The 23,110-nt window shown below is 37.9% G+C and overlaps 1 protein-coding gene across 8 annotated transcripts in view; it reads right to left on the bottom strand.

Moving 5' to 3' along the window:
- The window catches only part of LOC115224688 (calmodulin-binding transcription activator 2-like), a 761,011-nt gene that overhangs the window by 50,993 nt on the left and 686,908 nt on the right, over nt 1-23,110 (bottom strand). For all 8 annotated transcript variants that reach the window (XM_036513528.1, XM_036513532.1, XM_036513529.1 and 5 more), the window contains one exon: nt 4,414-4,460. In XM_036513528.1, the coding sequence (XP_036369421.1) occupies nt 4,414-4,460 (47 nt within the window). The remainder of the gene's footprint in view (nt 1-4,413; nt 4,461-23,110) is intronic.

Genomic DNA, 23,110 nt, shown 5'->3' with positions numbered 1-23,110 from the left:
TGGCATGGGTCGGGCAGTTTGACAGGAGCTGGTAAGCCAGAAGGCAGCACCAAGCTGGGCTGCCTGCTTTGGCAGGGTTCTTGTAGCTGGATACCCTGCTAAGGGTAAACTACTTTACAGCATGGACGGGGTGCTTTTTATGTGGCACCATCACCCGTGAGGTCACCAAGTAATTTACAAGAGAAGACCCCACACAACTGAAGGAGGGAGTTGCATTGAGGAAGGTGGGTTTTGTGTCAGATGAGGGGAGAGAAATAGATGTCTTGCAGATCAGTTCAAATATATCTGAGAGAGAGAGAGAGAGAGAGAGAGAGAGAGAGAGAGAGAGAGAGAGAGAGAGAGAGATTTGAACCTGTAAAGGATTTTCTCTGCAGTCAGTCAGTAAATAATATTTAAGGATTTACAATAAAGGAAGCAAAACTGATAATTTGCATTGTTTTGGTTTTTGATACAAAGAATCCAAAACATTTCATACATTTGAGACAATGCTTCATGAAAACTATACAACTCTCTCTCTCTCTTCCCTCTATGAATACATACATATACATATATGTGTGTGTGTTTATATAATATATATATGTATATATATTTATATATAGACACACAGACATAGACATGTGTTTGTGTGTGTATATATATATGTATATATATATATTCACACACACACACACATACATAAAGAGATACATACATAAATACATATCTATACACACTTATACTTACATCTCTATACAGACAGACACACACACACATACACACACACACACACACACACATACACCTTGTGTGTGTGTGTGATTTGTGACTCTCATCAAACAGTCAATAAGGGCAAGACTGAACACATGAAATCACATAAGTTCTCTTTCCTGGTATTTCAAATTGATTTTACATACAAAGGAAAGAAGAAGAAGAAGAAGAAGAACAACAACAACAGCACCATGAAAGAACGATGACAATGATGACGACGACGATGATGATGATGATGATGCTCCTCCTCATCACCTTGCTTTAAGAAAATGAACATTTAATGACATTTAACGTTCACGCTCTTCCTCCGTACCCGGCAGCAATATTCCACGAGATAGACCAGCACCAAATATCAATAGATTTCGTACAACAGCAAACATGAATCGAAACATTCAATTGATTCAGTTAAAAACTGCCATCATTCAGTGTGACTGAGTCTTTGAGGCGGACACAATACCGTTCCACTCATTATCAGTTTAACATATGCTTTCCCAGGCATATTATGCAAAAGAGATTCGCTTAATAGCCTCTCGTTATCTGCCGCTACCTTTTGTCATGTTAGACGTGAAGCTGCACTATCAAAGATCGCAATCTAATTAACGCTGTTTCAAGTCCTTCTCTTTATTCTGGTCCCAGGTTGGTGGCAAAGCATCACACCACCTCACCTTCTCACTATTTCAAATACTGGACGTATCGCAAATACCCCCATATCAATTCAGTTCACATCTGTCTTGCCGTTAATAGCCGAGTTTTATTGAAAATAACGATAATTTTAAATAATATAAAATTGGAATTCTTCGTCCAGTTGCTTTATCAACTTATTTTTAGAGAACGTTTCTTTGAAATGATTCACTTTGATCATTTCTGTGATCATTCCAGGTGAGTTATTACAGTGAGTACACTGTCTCACACATTGCTCTCAGTACTTGTGACTGGCAAAGAATACATTTGGTCAACAGCCTTTTTATACAAATGGGGACACGAGAGAGAGAGAGAGAAGGAGAGAAGTGAATAGAGGGAAAGGCAGAGGGAGGGAGAGAGAGGGAGAGGAAGAGGGAGACTTATAAAATGACAAAAAGAGCTAAAAGTGCATCTCCATTTTGTTTGTTTTGTATGTGAGTCGCAGAGGGTGGAACAGAGTGCAAAGCTCCCTAAATTCTTCCAAGGGGTCAGGATGGGTCAAGGAAAACAGGTTAGAAGAATGTTTTGGTTTTATATTTAATTTGACGATGATATTAGTTTGAGGAAAGTGGAAAGAGGAATGGGGTTCTGAGAAGAGGAAGAAGAGGATCTGGTTTTTAAGGAAAGGAGAAAGTGAAATTGGATGTTGTTTAACCACAGGTCACACCTGACTGGACATATTTGTAACCAAGAGTATGTCAGCTATGGGTGCTGTACATATTTAGGGGTAAATTTTGGGGCAACACTATGCAATGAGTCCTTTCCTTACTTAAGGTGGTATGGTTTGATTGGAGAGAGATTTGACATCTATTATTAGCAGGCTGATAAACCCCATCAAAGAGTGAAAACAAGTTTATCAATCTGGAAACATCAAACAAACCTAGACAAAGTCTGGATGTAAATAAGGGAACATAGATGAAGGTGAGGCATGATGGGAAGTCCAGACATTATCTCTGTGTGTGTGGTGACTGCTCCATCTTTCTTGGAGTGGTTGGCATTAGGAATGTCATCCAGCTGTAGAAATCTTGCCAATCAAATTTGGGGCCTGGTGCAGCCTCCCGTTTTACCAGCTCCCAGTCAAACCATCCGAACCATACCAGCATGGAAGCAGTCATTAAATGTTGATGACGATGACGATATATATATGTATATATATATATATATATATATATATATATATATATATAATAATATTAGGGAATAAATCCAAACTTAAAGGGAAAAATTAGATTTAGGATTAATCCAATTTTATAGTATAAATATATTATATTATATTATATTGTATTAAATTAGAGATAAAACCACTATTAGGCAAATCAAACAGTGAAAAACATAAGCCAATACATAAAATTAATTTAAAAATATAAGTTAAAAATTAAAAAAAATATTTAAATAATTTAAACTTATAAATTTTAAATATATATATACAAATATATATATATATATATGTATATTTTTATATTTATATATTATTTTATTTATTAATTTATTTATTTATTAATTTTTTAATTTTTTTATATATATATATATAAACACACACACATACAAAGTATATATATATATGTTTTTATTAATATTTAGCAAAGCAACAGAGTGACTCAAGAGCTGCAAGTTTTCTTTTGCTTCTACTAAATATAAGATATATATATAAATATACATATACATACACTATGTGCTCTCCCATAAGACATACAGTACATAATTATATTATATTATATGCATTATGTGCTGTGTTCTATCATAAAATGTAGAGTTCCACTGTTGACCTTGGAGTTCAACAAGAGCAGCTTAATAAATAAATATTGATTTCTTTCATAGCCATAAACCCTCATATTTATAAGAGAGTGGAAACAAAGAGAGTGTCTCATTTACACGATGCCATTAGCAAGGGAATTGAAGGTGCAAACGAAATGGTTACAACCAGAAATAGGGAGTCAATAGAACGGTAGGTGGTGGTTGTCAGGTGACTGCTCCAAATCGAGGTTGATTGACAACATAATTACATTATTACTGCAACGTTTAATTTTCGTTTGTTCGTTTGTAAAGCAGCTAGATTCGTGACAAACTCATTTGTACTTCATAACAACTACATATGTGAGAATGCATCTGTGTATATTTACACACGCACACACACACACACACACACTGAGTCTGAAGTTCTGATTTTGTGAATTTAATGCCATTTAACTTCTCCCTCTCTACATTTCCACATGACAATGAGTTTCATGAAATCTATTAACATCTATCAATAGATCTTGTATTGATTGTGACTAACAACTAATATGATGACACAAGTCCAAATATATCAGTGTAGAATATAGTCCCTTGTTCCTTTTTATGTCTACTTTTCTATGCTGGCAGAGGTTGGAAGAGTACTGATCTGAAGCAATATTTTTACATCTGGGTTGCTCTTCCTGTCACAGACCTTACCTGTTTTACAAGTTAACGATTTTATTTTTTAATTCCACTCCTTCAAGAGCTGTTAGGATTACTGGGAATGACTTTCCCTAGACACAACAGAATATATCATCATCATCATCATCATCGTTTAGCGTCCGTTTTCCATGCTAGCATGGGTTGGATGGTTCAACTGGGGTCTGCGAAGCCAGAAGTCTGCACCAGGCCCAGTCTGATCTGGCAGTGTTTCTACGGCTGGATGCCCTTCCTAACGCCAACCACTCTGTGAGAGTAGTGGGTGCTTTTTACGTGCCACCGGCACAGGTGCCAGACGAGGCTGGCAAACGGCCACGATTGGATGGTACTTTTTACGTACCACTGGCACGGGGGCCAGGCGAGGCTGGCAACGGCCACGAACGGATGGTGCTTTATATATATATATATATATATATATATATATATATATATAAAATGAGGGTGTCTATTTACTTTTGAAATATTTAACTCAGTGTGTGTGTGTGTGTGTTTGCGTGCATGTGTGTTTCTCCAAATTCTTGCACACAAGGATATACTGTCAACTTTACTTACCACATGTTCTGAGTCTTGTATGCCTTCCCCAGGCCGGCCAGTCGAAACTGAAAATAAAAGGGGAAAATTAAAGATAAAAAGGAATACAAACAATTAGATTAAAAGACTTGTTTCTAATTTTACATTAATTAATCAATTCGCTTTTGTTATTTATATTAGAATGGTAAAACTGGAAAGAACGATTTCTCATAGATTTGGACTTCAGAATGTGGCTGCAATTACCATTTTCTTTTACAACTTGACGGATGGTTTCTCAAATACTCACCATTAGTTGTTTGGTAATTCAGTCCCCTAATGCTGAATAATAATAATAATAATAATAATAATAATAATAATGATGATAATGATGATGATGATGATGATGATGATGATGATGATGATGATGATGATGATGATGATAATAGTAGTAGTAGTAGTAGTAGTAATAATAATAATAACAATAATAATAATAATAACAATAATAATAAAACTAGTGACTGCTGCCCAGGATCAGGCATTGAACACCATCTCAGTGAAAAAGGACATATACCAAACAAGTGGAACAAACCTCTGCAGAATGTGTGGGGAGAAGGTTGAAAGCATGACTCACATTGTTAGTACTTGTGAAAGTCTTGTGTAGGATAGTACAAGCACAGACACGACAAGGCGATGCAAAACCTCCACAGGCTACTATACTGGAAGCATGGATTCTGAGGAAACAAGTGCTTGGTACCAACATACATTGGAGAAGGTAATGGATGAAAAGGGGAAGGCAAAAATCCTCTGGGACTTTGACTTCCAAACAGACAAGGTGTTAGAGCACCAAAGGTCAGAAATAGTAACCTTTAGGAGGGACAAACAAGAGGGCCTAATAGTCGACGTAGCAGTGCCAGGAGATCAACATATCCTCATGAAAGAAAGAGAAAAGGTTGATAAATATGGAGAATTGAGATTGCTAAGATGTGGCAGCTACGAGAGTCAGACGTAAAGGTTATCCCTGTTGTCATCGGAGCATTGGGTTCAATACCACCCAATCTGAAGAAAAAACATCTAAAAATTTTAGAAATACCCTACAATCTAGATGTATTGCAAAAGTCGGCATTACATGGAACTGCATGCACATTGCGCAAAGTAGTGTCTGACTGAGGTCCTTGGTGTGACTTGACAAAACAGTACAAACCCCCGGCAGACACAATATCTTCAATCAACAACCTCACGATATTGGATACTGTGCGATGTCTATAATAATAATAACAATCCTTTCTACTAAAGGCACAAGGCCTGAATTTTTGGGGGGAGATGGACTAGGCGATTGACCCCAGTGTTTCACTGGTATTTAATTTATCAACCCAGAAGGATGAAAGGCAAAGTTGAACTCAGCAGAATTTGAACTCAGAACATAAAGCGAGAGAAAATGCTGCTAAACATTTTTGTCCAGCATGCTAATGACTCTGCCAGCTCGCTGCCTTAACAAACATAGCAATGATTTAAAATTTTTGCCACAAGGGCAGCTTGGGAGAGGGAATTAAGTCAATTACATCGATCCCAGTGAATAACTGGTACTTATTTCAGCGACCCCGAAAGGATGAAAGGCAAAGTCGACCTTGGTGGAATTTGAACTCAGAACGTAACGGCAGACGAAATACTGCTAAGCATTTCACCCAGCCTGCTAATGGTTCTGCCAGTTTGCTGCCTTCAATAATAATAATAATAATAATCATAATAATAATAATAATAATAATAATAATAATGATAATAATGATCATAATAATAATAACGATGCTGATGCTGATAATCTTTTCTTTCTTAACCACAATGGTTCGAAAAGATACAGAAAAATATGAAGAACCATTAAGTAGGAGTGTGGTGGGGGCTTCCAATGATGTTTTGGGTGGGAGAGACAAGCTATACAAAGATGAAAGGAAGGAGAGAAAGATGGTGTAGGATATATAATTGGATGAATTACAAATTTATGAAACACAAATATTTACATGGAATAAATATTTTTGAAAAAAAAAAGATGATAAAAAATAATTAAAACAAAATATCTACACAGAAATTAGAACATTTCCCTTTTTATTGATGAGAGCAGCACAAGTTCCTGATACAGTTTCCTGTCCATTCACTTCTGGCATTGTTTATTGCTGGAGATCTTCCATGAGGATGTGTGTGTGTCTGTCTGTCTGTCTATAGATCTATACATACACACATATATATACGTAGAGGTGCAGGCATGGCTGTGCAGTAAGATGCTTGCATCCAAACCTCAAGATCGCAGGTTCCAGTAGTGAGTAGATCTGGAAGACAGAAACTGAAAGAAGCCCAATGTGTGTGTGTGTGTGTGTATATATATATGTGTGTGTGTGTCTATAGACCTATACATACACACATATATACGTAGAGGTGCAGGCATGGCTGTGCGGTAAGATGCTTGCGTCCCAACCTCATGATCTGAGGTTCCAGCAGTGAGTAGATCTGGAAGACAGAAACTGAAAGAAGCCCAACGTGTGTGTGTGTGTGTGTGTGTGTGCACATGAGTTTGTCCTCCACGACCACTTTACAACTGATGTTGGTTTGTTTATGTCCCCATAGTTTAGCTGTTCAGCAAAAGAGACCAATGGAATAAGCACCAGGCTTTAAAAGGTAAGCCCAGGAGGCGATTTGTTTGGCTAAACCTATCAAGAGAGTGCCCCAGCATGGCTGCAGCCCAATGACTGAAACAAGTAAAACATTAAGGATATATATATATATATATATATATACATATATATCATCATCATCATCATCATCATTGTTTAACGTCCACTTTCCATGCTGGCATGGGTTAGACGGTTTGACTGAGGGCTGGTAAGCCAGAAGGCTGCACCAGGCTCCAAACTTGATCTGGCAGAGTTTCTACAGCTGGATTCCCTTCCTAATGCCAACCACTCTGAGAGTGTAGTGGGTGCTTTTTATGTGCCACCAGCATGGGAGCCAGTCAGGTGGCACTACATAAATATATACATACATAAATATATAGACACACATATATATTTGTGTGTGTGTGTATATGTGTATGTATATGAGTGTCTGTATTGTATCTATATTATGTATATTAAGTACTCACACACAGATATATACACAATATGCATACATGAACACACATGCACACACACATGCATCTGTGTGTATATTTGTGTGTGTGTAATATGTATATATATATATATATATATATTATATATATATATACATATATATATACATAACATCTATATATATATATATATTATATATATATAATATATTATATATATATACATATATATATAGATATATATATACATATACAGACACAGAGTGAGTGAGCCAAATGTTTTTATTCATTTCGTTGTCTGATGGATTACTTTGTTTCCCCAAAAAGCAACAATTTTAGAATCAAATACAAAATGGATTGTTTTGATGTTATTTTTTTTACGAGAAACTCTTCAATAGGAGGCAAGAGATACAATAAATGGTGTACAAGACTCTTGTTTGGCTAATAATGTTCATAGGAATGGAACCACAACACAAGAAGAGAGAGAGATAGAGAGAGAGAGTGAGGATTCAAGAACTGTGTCTGTGAGGGTGTGTGGGTGTGTATGGAAATGATGAAATGGTTCCGTGATTCCTGGCAGCTCTCTTCCAAGGCCACATTAGAGAACAGCCCTCCATTTCCTACACAGAACCTTACAGAAGAGTCAGCCGGATGTAAAAGGTAGCAATTACCATTAAATACCGCTGAAGAAATACGCCAGCTTTCTGCAGAAAGTCTCAGAGAAAACTATAAAACAACTTAAGAGACGTACGTTTCACATTCTTTTATTTTTTTTATTTTTTACTTGTTTCAATCATTTGACTGCGGCCATGCTGGAGCACCACTTTTAGTCGAACAAATTGACCCCAGGACTTATTCTTTGTCAGTCTCCTTTTGTTGAACTGCTGAGTTCTGGGGACGCAAACACACTGACATCGGCTGTCAAGCAATGGTGGGGGACAAATATAGACACATAAATACATACATACATACATACATACATACATACATACATACATACATATATATATATATATATATATATATATATATATATATATCACATATATATATATGCCAGGCTTCTTTCGGTTTCTGTCTACCAAATCCACTCACAAGGCTTTGGTTGGACTGAGGCAATAGTAGAAGACACTTGCCCATGGTGTCACACAGTGGGACTGAACCTGGAACCATTGGGAAGCAAGCTTCTTACTACTCAGCCACTCCTGTGCATATATATATATTCTTTTACTTATTTCAGTCATTTTGACTGCAGCCATGCTGGAGCACTGCCTTAAAGAGATTTTTAGTTGAAGCAATCAACCCCAGAAGTTATTCTTTGTAAGCCTAATACTTATTCTATCTGTTCCTTTTGCCAGACTGCTAACTTATGGAGGAAGAATAAATCCTTTTAATTCCAAATTGCTCTTCCTTCCCCCCCCCCAACCAACCTCCATCACTGTCCCTTAAAATAGCAAACATTCCTTAGCTACACACAAGACAGAAAAAATGCCAAAAAGACAGGTCGGTTCCTCTCCAATTTTTTGTAAATTCTTAAATACATCTCCTTCTGTGTGTATATATATACTACCAAACAAACATGATTTTTATTGAACTCCTAATACTTTTCGTTGAATACTTTCTTGTAAATTGTTTTTAACATTTTCTTATTATTATCAAAGAATGTATATATGTATTGTAATACTTTTGTGACAACAATTACTTAACACAACAAAGCTTTACATTTTACTTTTGACAATCTTTTTCTAAAAAAGTGAAACTGGTCAAATGAATAAACACCTTTAAAATTGTATTTTCAAACCTTCTTTCATATATATATTTCCACTCATGCAGTATTTTACAACTTTACTTTGTTATATATATACGTACACCACACACACACATGCAGCTCCTACTTATCCTTTTCTCTCTCTCTTTTAAATGTGAATAACCACACAGTACCTCTACAACAAGAGTCTACTCTGGCCCCACCTCTCATAATTTAAACCCCCTATCCCGAAGCATAAAACTGACCAGTGTTCAGGGTTTGTAGTGTGTGTGTGGGGGTGGGGTGCATGGTGACCCTCACTGTTGCTGGGGTCATGAGGAGAAACACTCAGTTTATGTTGTAAGGAAGGCCATCCAACCATAGAAAGCAAACCAAAACAGATTCAGGTAAGATGCTGTCCTCAGACACATCAGATCATGTCAGACTGTCCACCCCATGCCAACATGGAACAAGGATGCTAAATAATGATATCTATCTGTCTGTCCACCACCAGCCTGGTGCCTGTCCATCTATCTATCTATCTGCCTGCCTGCCTGCCTGCCTGCCTGCCTGCCTGCCTGCCTGCCTGCCTGCCTACCTACCTACCTACCTACCTACCTACCTACCTACCTACCTATCTATCTATCTATCTATCTATCTATCTATCTATCTATCTATATACACACACATATATGTGTATATATATATAGTGCATGTGTGCATAGATGCAAGATATTCTGATTATGACAGACGTTTTACAGCAATAGTAAATTACACATGCACACACACGCACACACACACATACAAACTCACAATTCTTTAAAAGTGAACAAATATATAAATGTATAAATACAAATTAATTGAAACATAAAACCATTAAACACACATACATATAGTGCAGACACACACACACACACATGTATGTATGTATATACACACATCATATACATACATTATATTCAATCATTCAGCTATGATGTTTATATATTCTTCTCCTTTATGTTATCGTCTGAATAAGAAATAATTTTTGTGGGAGTGAATGTGTATAATTTATAAAGAGAGAGCTATATATATATATATATATATACGAACATATATATACATACATATATACATATATATATACATATATATACATACATATATACATATATATATACATATATATACATACATATATACACTTACATATATATACATACATATACATATATATATATACATATATATATACATGCATATATATCTATATACATATATATACATATATATACATGCAATATATACATATATATACATATATATAAATCCATATATATACATATATACATTATATATATACATAGATATATAAATATATATATATATATATATATATATATATATATATGCATATATATATATATACTTATGTGTGTGTGTGTGTCTAAACAAAAGATTATTCATTATATATATATATATATACATACATACATACATATTTACAGATATGTATATAAATGGATATGAATACATTTGTGTGTGTGTGTGTGTGCATGATTGTGTGTGTGTGTGTGTTGTATATATATATATACATACGTTTATGAATTGCAAAATTCCTGATGTGAAATATTATCTATCTATCTATCTATATAATATATATGTATACACTTACAACATATGAATTTGTCTATTTATATAATAAATATGTATATAGATAAAATATGCATTATATGTATATACGATACACGTATAGCATACATGTTCATTTACATAAGTATATATGTGCATATACGTTAAATATCTATACATATATTCATACACACACACACATGTATGTATGAATATATACATATATTACTGTTGTCTTCATAGATGTAGATAAATTCATAAACACCCCCATCCACCTACACACAGACAATCACACACACACACACCACACACACCAAACACAATCTCTCACACACACACACACACAATCTCACACACACACACACACACACACACACACAATCTCTCTCTCTCTCACACACACATTTGTACGCACGCTTGTTCTTTGATTTACAAAAGCCAAGATGAAATACATGGCTCTCCATTTTATTGGCTCTATTTCTGCACTTCTATCTCTCCCTCTCTCCCTCCCTCTCTCTCTCTCTCTCTCTTTATATATATGTCTCTGCATGTGTTTAAAACATGTATGTTTATTGTACACATATACATTAGCTCTTGTTGTTTGTTTTTTTTTATCCTTTTGTTTAGCTCCATCTCTCTCTCTCTCTCTCTCTCCCTCTCTCTCTCTCACACACACACACACACACAGGCAAGCATCTATGCACACACACGTACCAAAGCGATAACCGTGCCCCTGGGTGTGTTTCTACATAAATAATTCAAACCTTCTCCTCCATTGTCGTGTTTTAAATAGGAATATAGACTTGGCTCTTACAGCAACAACAACAACATCAACAACAGCACAGATGATGATGACGACGATGATGATGATGATGATGGTGGTGATGCTAATTTCTTTTGACTCCATGCATGGCCACCAATTTTGTACGAGTGGTATTTACTGCTGGTTGTTTCGACTGTCTCCAGAGGGATGAAAGTCAAAACGAGGAACCAGGGAGGACGTTTAACAATGAGGTATAATGCAAAGCTGGAGCAGACTGGCTTGCTCTCTCTCTCTCTCTCTCTCTCTCTCTCTCTCTCTCAATCCTTCCCTCTATCAGCCTCTCTTTCTCTCTTTCCATCCCTTTCTCTCCCGCTTTTCTTTCTTTATCTCTATTTCTATCTCTCCCTTTATCCCCCCCTCTCTCTCTATCTGTCTGTCTCTCTTTTAAATGTCTCCTTCCTTCTTTTAAGTGACCATCTTTCTGTCTCTTTCCCCTCATCCTCTTTCTCTCTCATTCTAACAATCTCTCTCCCTCCTCTCTCTCTTCCTCTGTCTCTCTCTCTTCCTCTATCTGTTTCACTCCCTCTCAAATTCCACCCTTTCCTCTTTCTAAGTATCTCTCTCACCACATCTCTCTCCCTCTCTCTCTTTCTCTCTCACCATGTCTCTCTCTCTCTTTCTCTCTCACCATGTCTCTCTCTCTTTCTCTCTCACCATGTCTCTCTCTCTTTCTCTCTCACCATGTCTCTCTCCCTCTCTCTCTCTTTCTCTCTCACCATGTCTCTCTCCCTCTCTCTCTCTTTCTCTCTCACCATGTCTCTCTCTCTCTCTCTTTCTCTCTCACCATGTCTCTCTCTCTTTCTCTCTCACCATGTGCCTCTCTCTTTCCCTGCATCTCCCTCTCTATCTCCGCTTTCCTCCCCCCATTACTCAAAATAATCTCCTTCCCTTTTTTCCGTTCGGGTCGGTTCCACACGGATGGGGTTCCTCCATTTTCCCAACAGCAAAAACATCAAATGCAAAGATGTCGTTTGGTGGAGCTGGAAGTCAGAATGTGGAAGGATAAAACTAAATACTGGTTCCAAATTCCAGCACAAGGCCAGCAATTCCAGTGGAGGGGGCTAAGTCAATGACCTCTACCTCAGTACGCAACTGGTACTTATTTTATTGACCCTGAAAGGATGAAAAGCAAAGCTAACTTTGGCAGAATTTGAACTCAGAATGTAAAGATGAGCAAAATGCTGACAACCATTTGTCCGGTGTGCCAACGATTCTGCCAACTTGCCGCCTGGTAGCATCTAAATATTACAAGCAGCTACTCTTAACCATTTTTGGCCTATGGTTCCCTATGGAATTTTCCTTCCAGACCCCAACACCTGTAAAACAAAGCTGGAAATTTCTCCCACTGATCTCCCCTCCAATACAAACAAACAAGCAATCTGTTATTGCCAAGGATCCCCAAGGAAGTGGGGGGAGGGGCATAGAGTTCCATTTGGAAAGGACTGGATTAAATAATTGTGTTTAATATAAGCAGAAGCTAACAGCTTTGAGGGGAGGGGTTAGTTGACACCACTGACCCCAGTAATTGACTGGTACTTTATTTTATAGATCCCCTAAGAAATGAAAAGTAAAGCTCACCTACTATAGGCACAAGGCCTGAAATTTTGTGGTAGGGGGATAGTTGATTATATTGACCCCAGCATTCAACTGGTACATATTTTATTGACCCCAAGACAAAGTCGACCTTGGTGGAATTTGAACTCAGAATGTAAAGACTGGTGAAATGCTGTAAAGCATTTTGCCCAGCATGCTAACAATTCTGCCATCTCACCACCTTCTTAATAATAATAATAATAATAATAAAAATAATGATGATGGTAATAATCCTTTTTATTATAGGCACAAGGCCTGAAATTTGGGGAGGGTGGGCCAGTCAATCAGATCAACTCCAATATGCAACTGGTACTTAATTTACTGACCTTGAAAGGATGAAAGGCAAAGTTGACCGTGGCAGGATTTGAACTCAGAGCATAAAGACAGACAAAATACTGCTAAGCATTTTGCCCAGCTTGCTAACGATTCTGCCAGTTTGCCACATTCTTGATGATGATGATAATAATGATGATAATGATGGTGATGATGATGATGATGATGATGATGGTGGTGGGGATGAGGATGATGAGGATGACGATGATGAGGATGATGATGATGATAACAACAACAGAAGCCAGAGTGGGTGGGTGAGGTAATGGTTCAAGCTGCCTTTTTGAGAATTCTGTGCAAAACAGAAAAAAAGAGGAGAAAAAAGGACACAGTATGAAACCACCACCAACATCACAACAACAACAACATCATCAGCAGCAACAACAACATGTGAAGAACAGCAACCAAGATTGCATGAGTTGTAATGAGTTGAGAAACTGAAGATTCAAAAACGCAACGAGAGAAAATGGTTTGAAATGAATCAGCAAAGAAAGAATAGAATGGTGAGAAAAACGGTTGCAGAATATCAAACACAAGACACACACACGATATCTAGAAGAAACATCTATATTCACATCTACACACATCTCTATACACACTCACATATACACACCTTACTACCCCAGTGCCCTAGAGACAAACCATGCAGCTATTGAGATGCTTGTTTACAAACAGTTTCCCAGAATTAAATGAGAGCAAAAACAAGAGAAGGACAGAGTTTTGTAGGTGAATTGAATAAATGTTAGAGAGGAAGTTTGGTAGCAGAAGGGTTATGAAAATAAGGGGCTGAGACAACTGACTGCAAGACATCAGCTAAAATAGGGCTGTATTGATAGGAATAATGTTGTGGCTTGCTGGTTTGTTATTATTATAACCGCTTTCTAGTCTCTTCAGTTGCTGTGACTGAGAAAGAATAGCATTTTATGTTGTAACTAGCAGTATCGCCCGGCGTTGCTCGGGTTTGTAAGGGAAATAACTATATAAGCATTTTTAGAGAGTTACTTCCCTTATATAATAGCAAAAAAAAAAACATTAAAAATGGGAAAAATTGATGGTAAATTTTTTTTAAATCGTAGATTCATCGTAGACACGCGCTAATACCCAGAAGGGCTCGATATGAATCACGACTATAAGATACCCGCTTTTGGTTACACTGCACCGCAAAATGTGAGAGTAGTTAGGAATCTAAATCGTAGGAGACAGATACACAACTTCACTTTTATATATAAAGATTTGTGAATTATAGAACTGTTAGATAACTGATGAAGGATTAGGGTTCTGGTGTCTGTTCCTACATGAACATTTGGAAGTATTTAATGCATTTTTTTCACTTATGGAATAACTGAATGCTACACATCCTGACTTTTGTTAACAGTAAGTTTGTGTGTGTATGTATATATATATATATATATTAATAAATATAAGGGTAGCAAAAAATTCTAGAAAAAATTCTCCGCTACCAGCGGTCCAGCGAGAAAGAAGAGATAGTCAAAGACTATATAATATACATTCAAGAATATAAGGAATGGCCATAATAGGACATTCGACTCACTAGAAAGAGCAGCCAAACTCAAACCGCTAATAGTTATAATTCTGAAATTGAAAGAGAAATAAAAACGTTTACCCCTTTCATATATCATCATCATCATCATCGTTTAACGTCCGTTCTCGATGATATATTATATATATATATATATACGTGATTGTGTGTGTGTGTGTGTGTCTAAACATCCAGGTTCTTTATGAACTGAGTTCAAATCTCATGGGGTTCAACTTTGCCTTTCATCCTTTCGGGGTCAATAAAACAAGAACTAGCTGAGCACTGGGGTTGGTGTAATCAGTTTAGCCCTCTTCCCCTTATGTGTATTTGTTCTGAATCGTTGTGTTCTGGGTTCAATTCTTACCCACTCCACTCAAACCCAATCATCACTGCCATCATTATCAGCATTTATCATCATAACTGCCATCATCACCATCACCACAATCATCATTATCATCATCATACTAGACTTTGTCATCATAATTATCATAGTTACCAAACCACCACCACCACCCTCCTCCTCCTCTTTCTCCTCCAGAGAAAACTAAAGTAATTCCCAACTTTCTAAGCTACTCTCAATCCCCAGTTGATATCATTTCACTTTATTCATGTAGCGAGAGGTCTCGAGTGGGGGTGGAGAGGATAGAAACATGTAACATTATATATTCCCCAGCCACCCACCCCCATCCCCCATATACACTTCCCTCCTTCATAGAAAAGGAAAAAAATAAAACCAAACACCCACCTGATACATGGTTGCTTAAATAAGAAATCAATAATTTATTTTACCAAAGATCTTAATGCTGGTCCCTTAAGGAATTTAAAAACAACGACAATGAATATAATAGGAAATAAAAAATTATTTTTAAAAAACCGACATGATTCAACAGTTTGTAGGAAAATTGAAAAAGGAACCGGACCGACAGAAAGGAAAAAAAATAATATTAAAGAAGTGGATAAGTCAAGCTAAGAGTGCAGGTATTTGTTGTAGAGCAGTGTAATGTGGCCCTGCTGTGCACCAGTCATTCATTCACGATGGGAAGTGAACTCAATATCTTGTTACATAGCGACAAACGAGGGAGGCAGTGGTGGTGGTCGTGGCGGAAATAAGAAGGAAAATGAAATGAAAAAAAGAAGTGATGGGGGTAATAAGAGGAAAGAGAAGGGAGTCGATGAATGAAAAAGTAAGAAGAAGCGACTTGTGTGTCACAGGAGATGGTGGTGGTGGTGGTGATGGGGTGGGTGGGTAGGGTGAACAGCTTGTATAATGGTTGGGTGTCGAGTTCCCAGGAGTGGGGGAGGGCATTCCAATACACTGAATATTGACTGATGGTAATGATGAAGGCCATCACAACAACAGCAACAATAACAATGAAAACCACAAAATGTGTGTGTGTGTGTGGTGGGGGGTTCTGAGCGAAAACAAACAAACAAACAACAATTTTATTATGAAACCTCAACAACAACAACAATAATAGTGTAAATAGACAATAAAGGCAAGAAAAAAGACAACATAAACACCTCATAAAAAAACCCATCAAAACATAGGAACCACAGGTAAGTACATTATCATTATAATCATCATCACCACCATCATCACCATCACTATCATTAGTATCATTGTTGTCCTCCTCCTCCTCCTCTTCATCATCAATTTTGTGATCATCATCATAATCATCACTACCATTGTAAACGACAAGAACAACATGAACAATAATAAGAAGAATATAAAACAAAGAGAACGACAACAACATTTCGAAAAGCAAGAAGAGAATAAAAAGGAAAGAAGAATTGTTGGAATGGTTTTGAACAATGGGGGGGGGGGAACGTTTCTGGGTTTACTTTACTACCACCACAACCACAACCGTCATCAACACTATCACTACTACTACTACTACCAGCACAACTGTCATCGATATTACCACTGCAACCAGCATCACAACCACCATCACCATTTCTACCATGACCACCACCACCACCACCACCACCACCACTACCACCACCACCACCACTACCACCACCACCACAACCACTGACACCACCACCACCACCACCACCACTGACACCACCACCACTACCACCACCACCACAACCACTGACATCACCACCACTACCACCACCACCACCACCACCACCACCACCACAACCACTGACATCACCACCACTACCACCACCACCACCACCACCACCACAACCACTGACATTACCACCACTGACACCACCACCACAACCACTGACACTACCACCACTACCACTGACACCACCACCACTACCACCACCACCACAACCACTACCACCACCACCACAACCACCACCACCACCACCACCTCAATGTTCTTTCCAATCCCTGGGATGAGTGAATCACACAACCAAAATATATAATTGATCTCTTTTTTTTCTTTTTATTTGTTTTTCCTTCATTTCAGATTTCACTAACAGCTTCCTGTGTTATCTCAGGGCAAAAAATGCATCAATTTTTTTTTTGCCACCACCACCACCATCAAAAGCAGCAGCACCCCTGCCCTCAACCCAACACCACCCCACCCTCTGCCCCTCGACTCTTTCTCCTTATCCTCATGATACAAGTTAAATGATCTGCGATACAGCACTTATCTCTGCCGTGCCCCCAACGAATACATGACCTCCCCCCAAGAATGTGTATTCATTTATTTATTTATCTATTTATTTCCAAAGTAGTTCAGCTCACCTAGAACTCTAAATATCGGTTTCAAATTATGGCATAAGGCTAACAATTTTGGGGTGGTGCTGGTTTCAGTCAATTATATTGACCCCCAAGGCTCAACTGGTCCTTAATTTAAAGACTGTAAAAGGACAAAAGGCAAAGTGTCGACCTCAGCAGAATTCCAATGGTCACAATACGGCCAAGTATTTTATTCGGGTGCTAACAGTCCTGCCAGTTGGCTGCCTTATTTTCATGTTTAATATTCTTTTCTGCTCTCGGCACAAGGCCTGAAATTTTTTTTGGGGAAGGGGCCAGTTGATTAGATCGACCCCAGTACGCAACTGGTACTCGATTCATCGACCCTGAAAGGACGAATTTGAACTCAGAACATAAAGACAGACCAAATACCACCAGGCATTTCGCCTGGTGTGCTAACGTTTCTGCTAGTTTGCTGCCTTGGCAATACAAATACTCTTTTCTACTCTAGGCACAAGGCCCGAAATTTTGGGGGAAGGGGCCAGTCAATGAGCTCACCCTTAGTATGCAACTGGTACTTAATTTATTGGCCACGAAAGAATGAAAGGCAAAGTCAATCTCGGTGGAATTTGAACTCAGAAAGTAAAAACAGACAAAATACTGCTAAGCATTTCGCCTGGTGTTTACTCTTTTTTTTACTTGTTTCAGCCATTTGACTGTGGCCATGCTGGAGCACCGCTAATGTTTCTGCCAGCTTGCCACCTTTATTTCATGTTTAATATTGTAAAAAGGCAGCAAAATTGGTGGCACACTGAACAAAATGCTTAGTGGCCCTCCATCCAAATTTTTCATTCAGAGTTCAAATTCTACTAAGGTCACTTTCACTCTTTCAGCTTGTTAACCATTGGGGTTAACGTAATCGACTTACTCCCCACCCCAGAAAATTGCAGGCCTTGAGCCAAAATTTGAAACCAATATTAAGCATCAAAATTCCACCGAGGTTGACTTTGGCTTTCATCCTTTTCAGGGGTCGATAAAATAAGTACCAGTTGCGTACTGGGGTCGATGTAATCAATTTACCCCTCCACCAAAATTGCTGGCCTCGTGTCAAAATTGGAATCTGATATTAAAGATGATAAATTTTGCAATTGCTTTTCTCTGCTTTTCTGTTCCTAAATTTTATTTTTGTGACTTTGTTTCCTAATATCTGGAGCCATCTTTATTTGGTCTCGTAATTAAAAGGTAAAAAAAAAAAAAAATAGCAGAAAAATATTTAAATTTATAATTGCATCATTCTGTTTACACAAGAAATTAATGAGACACAGGAAATCTTCTGATAGATATGTCATCATCACTACCACCATCACCACCATCATCACCACTGCTGCTTTGATAAATCTTCACTGTTACACTCATCATTACCACCATCACCCCCCCCCCCACTATCATCATCATCATCATCATCCTCATCATCACCATGCTACCATTAGGTATTGGTGACACAATGTATCTACTGAAATTTCATCACAATGATTTAATTACAAAAACTTGTTTCCATTTTAATTAGTAACTGCTGACTTATAATTCCGAAATCCTCATCAGTGAACTAATTCTGAAAATGCTCTTCCTTCTACAACACTCTTCTTACATTGGTGGAATTTAGACAACTGTTCTCCAAAAGTCCTCCACAATCTTTGCAGAAGCTTAAATAACAAACCTATTCCATGCTCTGTATGTGTAAATGTGTGTGTGTGTGTGTGTGTGTGTGTGTGTGTGTAAGTGTGTGTGTGTGTCTGTGTAAGTGTGTGTGTGTGTGTATGTGTGTGTGTGTAAGTGTGTGTGTGTATGTGTGTGTGTAAGTGTGTGTGTGTGTGTGCGTGTAAGGTAAAAAGTTTGCTTCTCAACCTCATGGTTCTGGGTTCAGTCCCACTACATAGCACCTTGGCCTGAGGAAAACCTTGTGAGTAGATTTGGTAGATGGAAACTGAAAGAAGCCCATCGTATGTGTGTGCGCATGTATATAGGGGGTGCAACTGGTAAATTATTGCAATTTTATATTTTTAATTTTGTCAACTACACAGCATAGCAGGGTCAGTTGGGCACCGCCTGTGAGAAAAACAGCACCAAGAAGCAATTCACTCTGCCAGTAATTTGGAAATGACATACTGTACTGCTTGGCATTCATGCTGGAAGCTATAATACGAACATTTCACAGTGTTTGGATGTCATTCTGAGGACATTTACTGAGAATGATAAAAATCAAACATCTAGTCAACATCATGTCTTTGGAGTGATCAATAGTGATGGTGACGTTATGCCTCCATTCATCTTCCCACATGGCCTCAGACTCAACATGGAGGCCTACATCAAGTGCCAGGAGGAGGTGGTGCTGCCCTGGGTCAAGAGGGTGGCTGCTGGAAGACCCTATGTCTGGCAACAGGACTCTGAACCATGCAACACAAGCAGGAGAACCCAGTCATGGTTGTGAGACAATTTCTGCGACCAAATCACCCCTAACATCTGGCCACCTAACTCTCCAGACTGCAACACCCTTGATTATTTATGTGTGGGGTGCAGTTGAACATGTGACCAACAAAACTCCTTGTAACACCAGAGATGAACTGAAGGCAAGGATTATGGCAGCATTGACCAACTTAAACAAGGAGTTTGCTTTAAATTATCATCTCATATTCCTGTGTGTGTGTGTGTGTGTTTGCCTTCATTTCTGTGCATGTATCTGTGAACATATTCCTGTGTGTGTGTATGCATGTATGTGTGCATGCGAACATTCCTGTGTGTGTCTATGTATGTCTGTTTGTATGTACATGTGCAAACATATTCCTCTGTGCGCATGTGTATCAGTGCACATATTCCTCTGTGTGTGTGTGTGTGTGTGTGTGTGTTTACACATTCCTTATGTAATTTGCCAAACAATAGAAGTGGCAGCAGATAGAAACTGAAACCAAACTGTGGAATCGATGCTGCCGAGAGCTGCCTACTCTACTCTTCGGCAACGGTTTATTTATTTAGCAAGTCTGTCTGCAAAGTACCTGGATTTGACTATCTGTGGAGAGAAATAAAGAGATTCACCAAACCAAACGATGGCAACTTATAAAAAGGAGAGACAGGGGGAGAGCAAGGAGAGAGTAAATAATGCCACTTGTTTCACTGCAACCACCATTACAATGATAGCAACAACAACAGCAACAACATATATAATAATAATAAAAATAATGATAATGATAATAGATTAAATAATAAGAAAGAGTAGGGGAGAAGCGTGGGATTTGTGTGTTTGTAGCAATCAGCTCCACAATTGAATTTAGCGAGCTGTTTGCATTTGATTCAATGGCATAATTGATTTATGGATGGAGTGGAATGTTTGGTGAGGAGAACCGTGAATAGTCATAGATTTCAGCAATTCATCCATTCTTTTGCGGAAACATCATCATCAGAGATTCTTTCAGCCTCTTCCATTCCACCAAGAGGGGAAACCAATATTGACATGATTTCTGACGATGAAGTTGACCTCTTTCGATCTATAGCATAAATGAATTACATCAGGGCTTCTAATTAATTCCAATAACTCTAATTACAGACAAATCAGCTGAGTACATCGACAATCCAGCCACCTACACTGAGTCAGAATTCCATTTCACATACCCCCTGCCTCTTGCCCCACAATGGAGGGGCTGTATTGCAGGAAGTAAGGTCCATGCTTGCAGGCTAGAAGGCTTGCTTTAATAATCGCTTGTTGTATCAGTATGTTAACCCTTTAGCTTTTAGACTGGTTCAAATATTGATTTCAAATTATGGCACAAGGCCAGAAAATTTGGAGGAGGGGGGAAGTGGATTACATGGACCCCATTGCTCAAAATGGTACTTACTGACCCTGAAGGAATTAAAGAAAAAGTTGACCTCAGCAGAATTTGAATTCCGAATGTAAAGACGGATGAAATGCCACCGACCTGTTTGATGTTCAAACTGGCCAGATCCAGGCTCTCACACCCACCCTACAATGTCATCCTAGAAATAAGCAATCCCCTCATTGAAATCTCAAAGCTATGAGATAATGCAATGCCTGATTAATCCAAAACAATGTGAATAGATTAGCCTTGCATTTGACAAAGGAGTAATCTGAAGGCAAAAGGGTGAACGAAGCAACAAATTACAATCTCCTCGTTTAATATTTAAAACAGCCGAAGTTCATTGAAATAATTAACAACTCGCATGAGTAACGAGTATTTGATATACAACCAGAGCAAAAACTCATCTTTACTCCCTGAGTTATTGGCTGCAATTAATGGAAAGGCCTGGGGGGAGAAGATGGATGCTTTGTCGATGATGTGGTGTAAATAACTCCATGGGACCAGTCCTTTATGAAGTGATACTGCTAAGGATAAGGTAAGATTAAGTTTGGCAGGATTTGAACTCAGAAACCTAGAATTGCAACTAAATATTACAAAGCATTCTCTTTGATAAAATAATCACAAGATCAATGTCTTTTTGTCAGATTCAAACCCTGTGGCAGTTTGCCAACTCTATTCAGTTCAGTCAAACCTCCATCACTTCTTCATACATTGTTAAACTGACCCCCATTATGTACTCATTGCCTCTTTCATCTGGACCAGTGGGTCTCAACCAGGGTCCAGATGACCCTTGGGGGCCCTTATGACCCGTGAGGGTCCATATAAGATTTTGTTGTTAAAATTTATGAGCAATAAATTGGTTTTGCTTCTGCAATACACAAACTGTTTTAATAATTATTTTTAATACAAATCCTAATAAAATTAAATTCTGAAACTATAATAGGATGGGTTTTAAGCACTGAGTGGTGATGAGGGTGCGTCTGAGTAACAATCAAAGAATTAAAGGGGTTCAGAGAGAAAAAAAAAACGGTTGATAAACACTGATCTAGGCAAAACATACAGAGATGCAAAGACGCAGACACACAGACACACAATAGAACAAATATATTAGCCAGAAATAGAATACCAAGATAAAAAAAAATTACAGAAATAAATTAAAAATGCAAAATCAAACACAACAAGGAATATAAAGGTTTTCGTGATGAGATGTGGTGTAATTCTGATTCAAATGGTAAAGTACGGAACCAGATCTTTTGCATTTTCTGTTCTGTTCTGTATTCCAAAGCTGTCGTATTGTCTTTCATTTGCAGTTTTGGATGTCAACAAAATGCCTGAAATCAATCATCTCTAACTTGTTCCTTGTCAACAAAAATAATGGTTTGTCAGAAACAATTATTTTTACCAATCTCGACCAAATTTCAAAAAGAGATCTTTCATCTCCATTTTAACCATTGCGACGTCACACATGAACGT

The sequence above is a fragment of the Octopus sinensis genome, linkage group LG26, assembly GCF_006345805.1.
Source record: "Octopus sinensis linkage group LG26, ASM634580v1, whole genome shotgun sequence".
Classification (NCBI taxonomy): domain Eukaryota; kingdom Metazoa; phylum Mollusca; class Cephalopoda; order Octopoda; family Octopodidae; genus Octopus; species Octopus sinensis.
The sequence above is the reverse complement of the archived record's forward strand: the minus strand, read 5'-3'. Positions and strand labels throughout refer to the sequence as shown.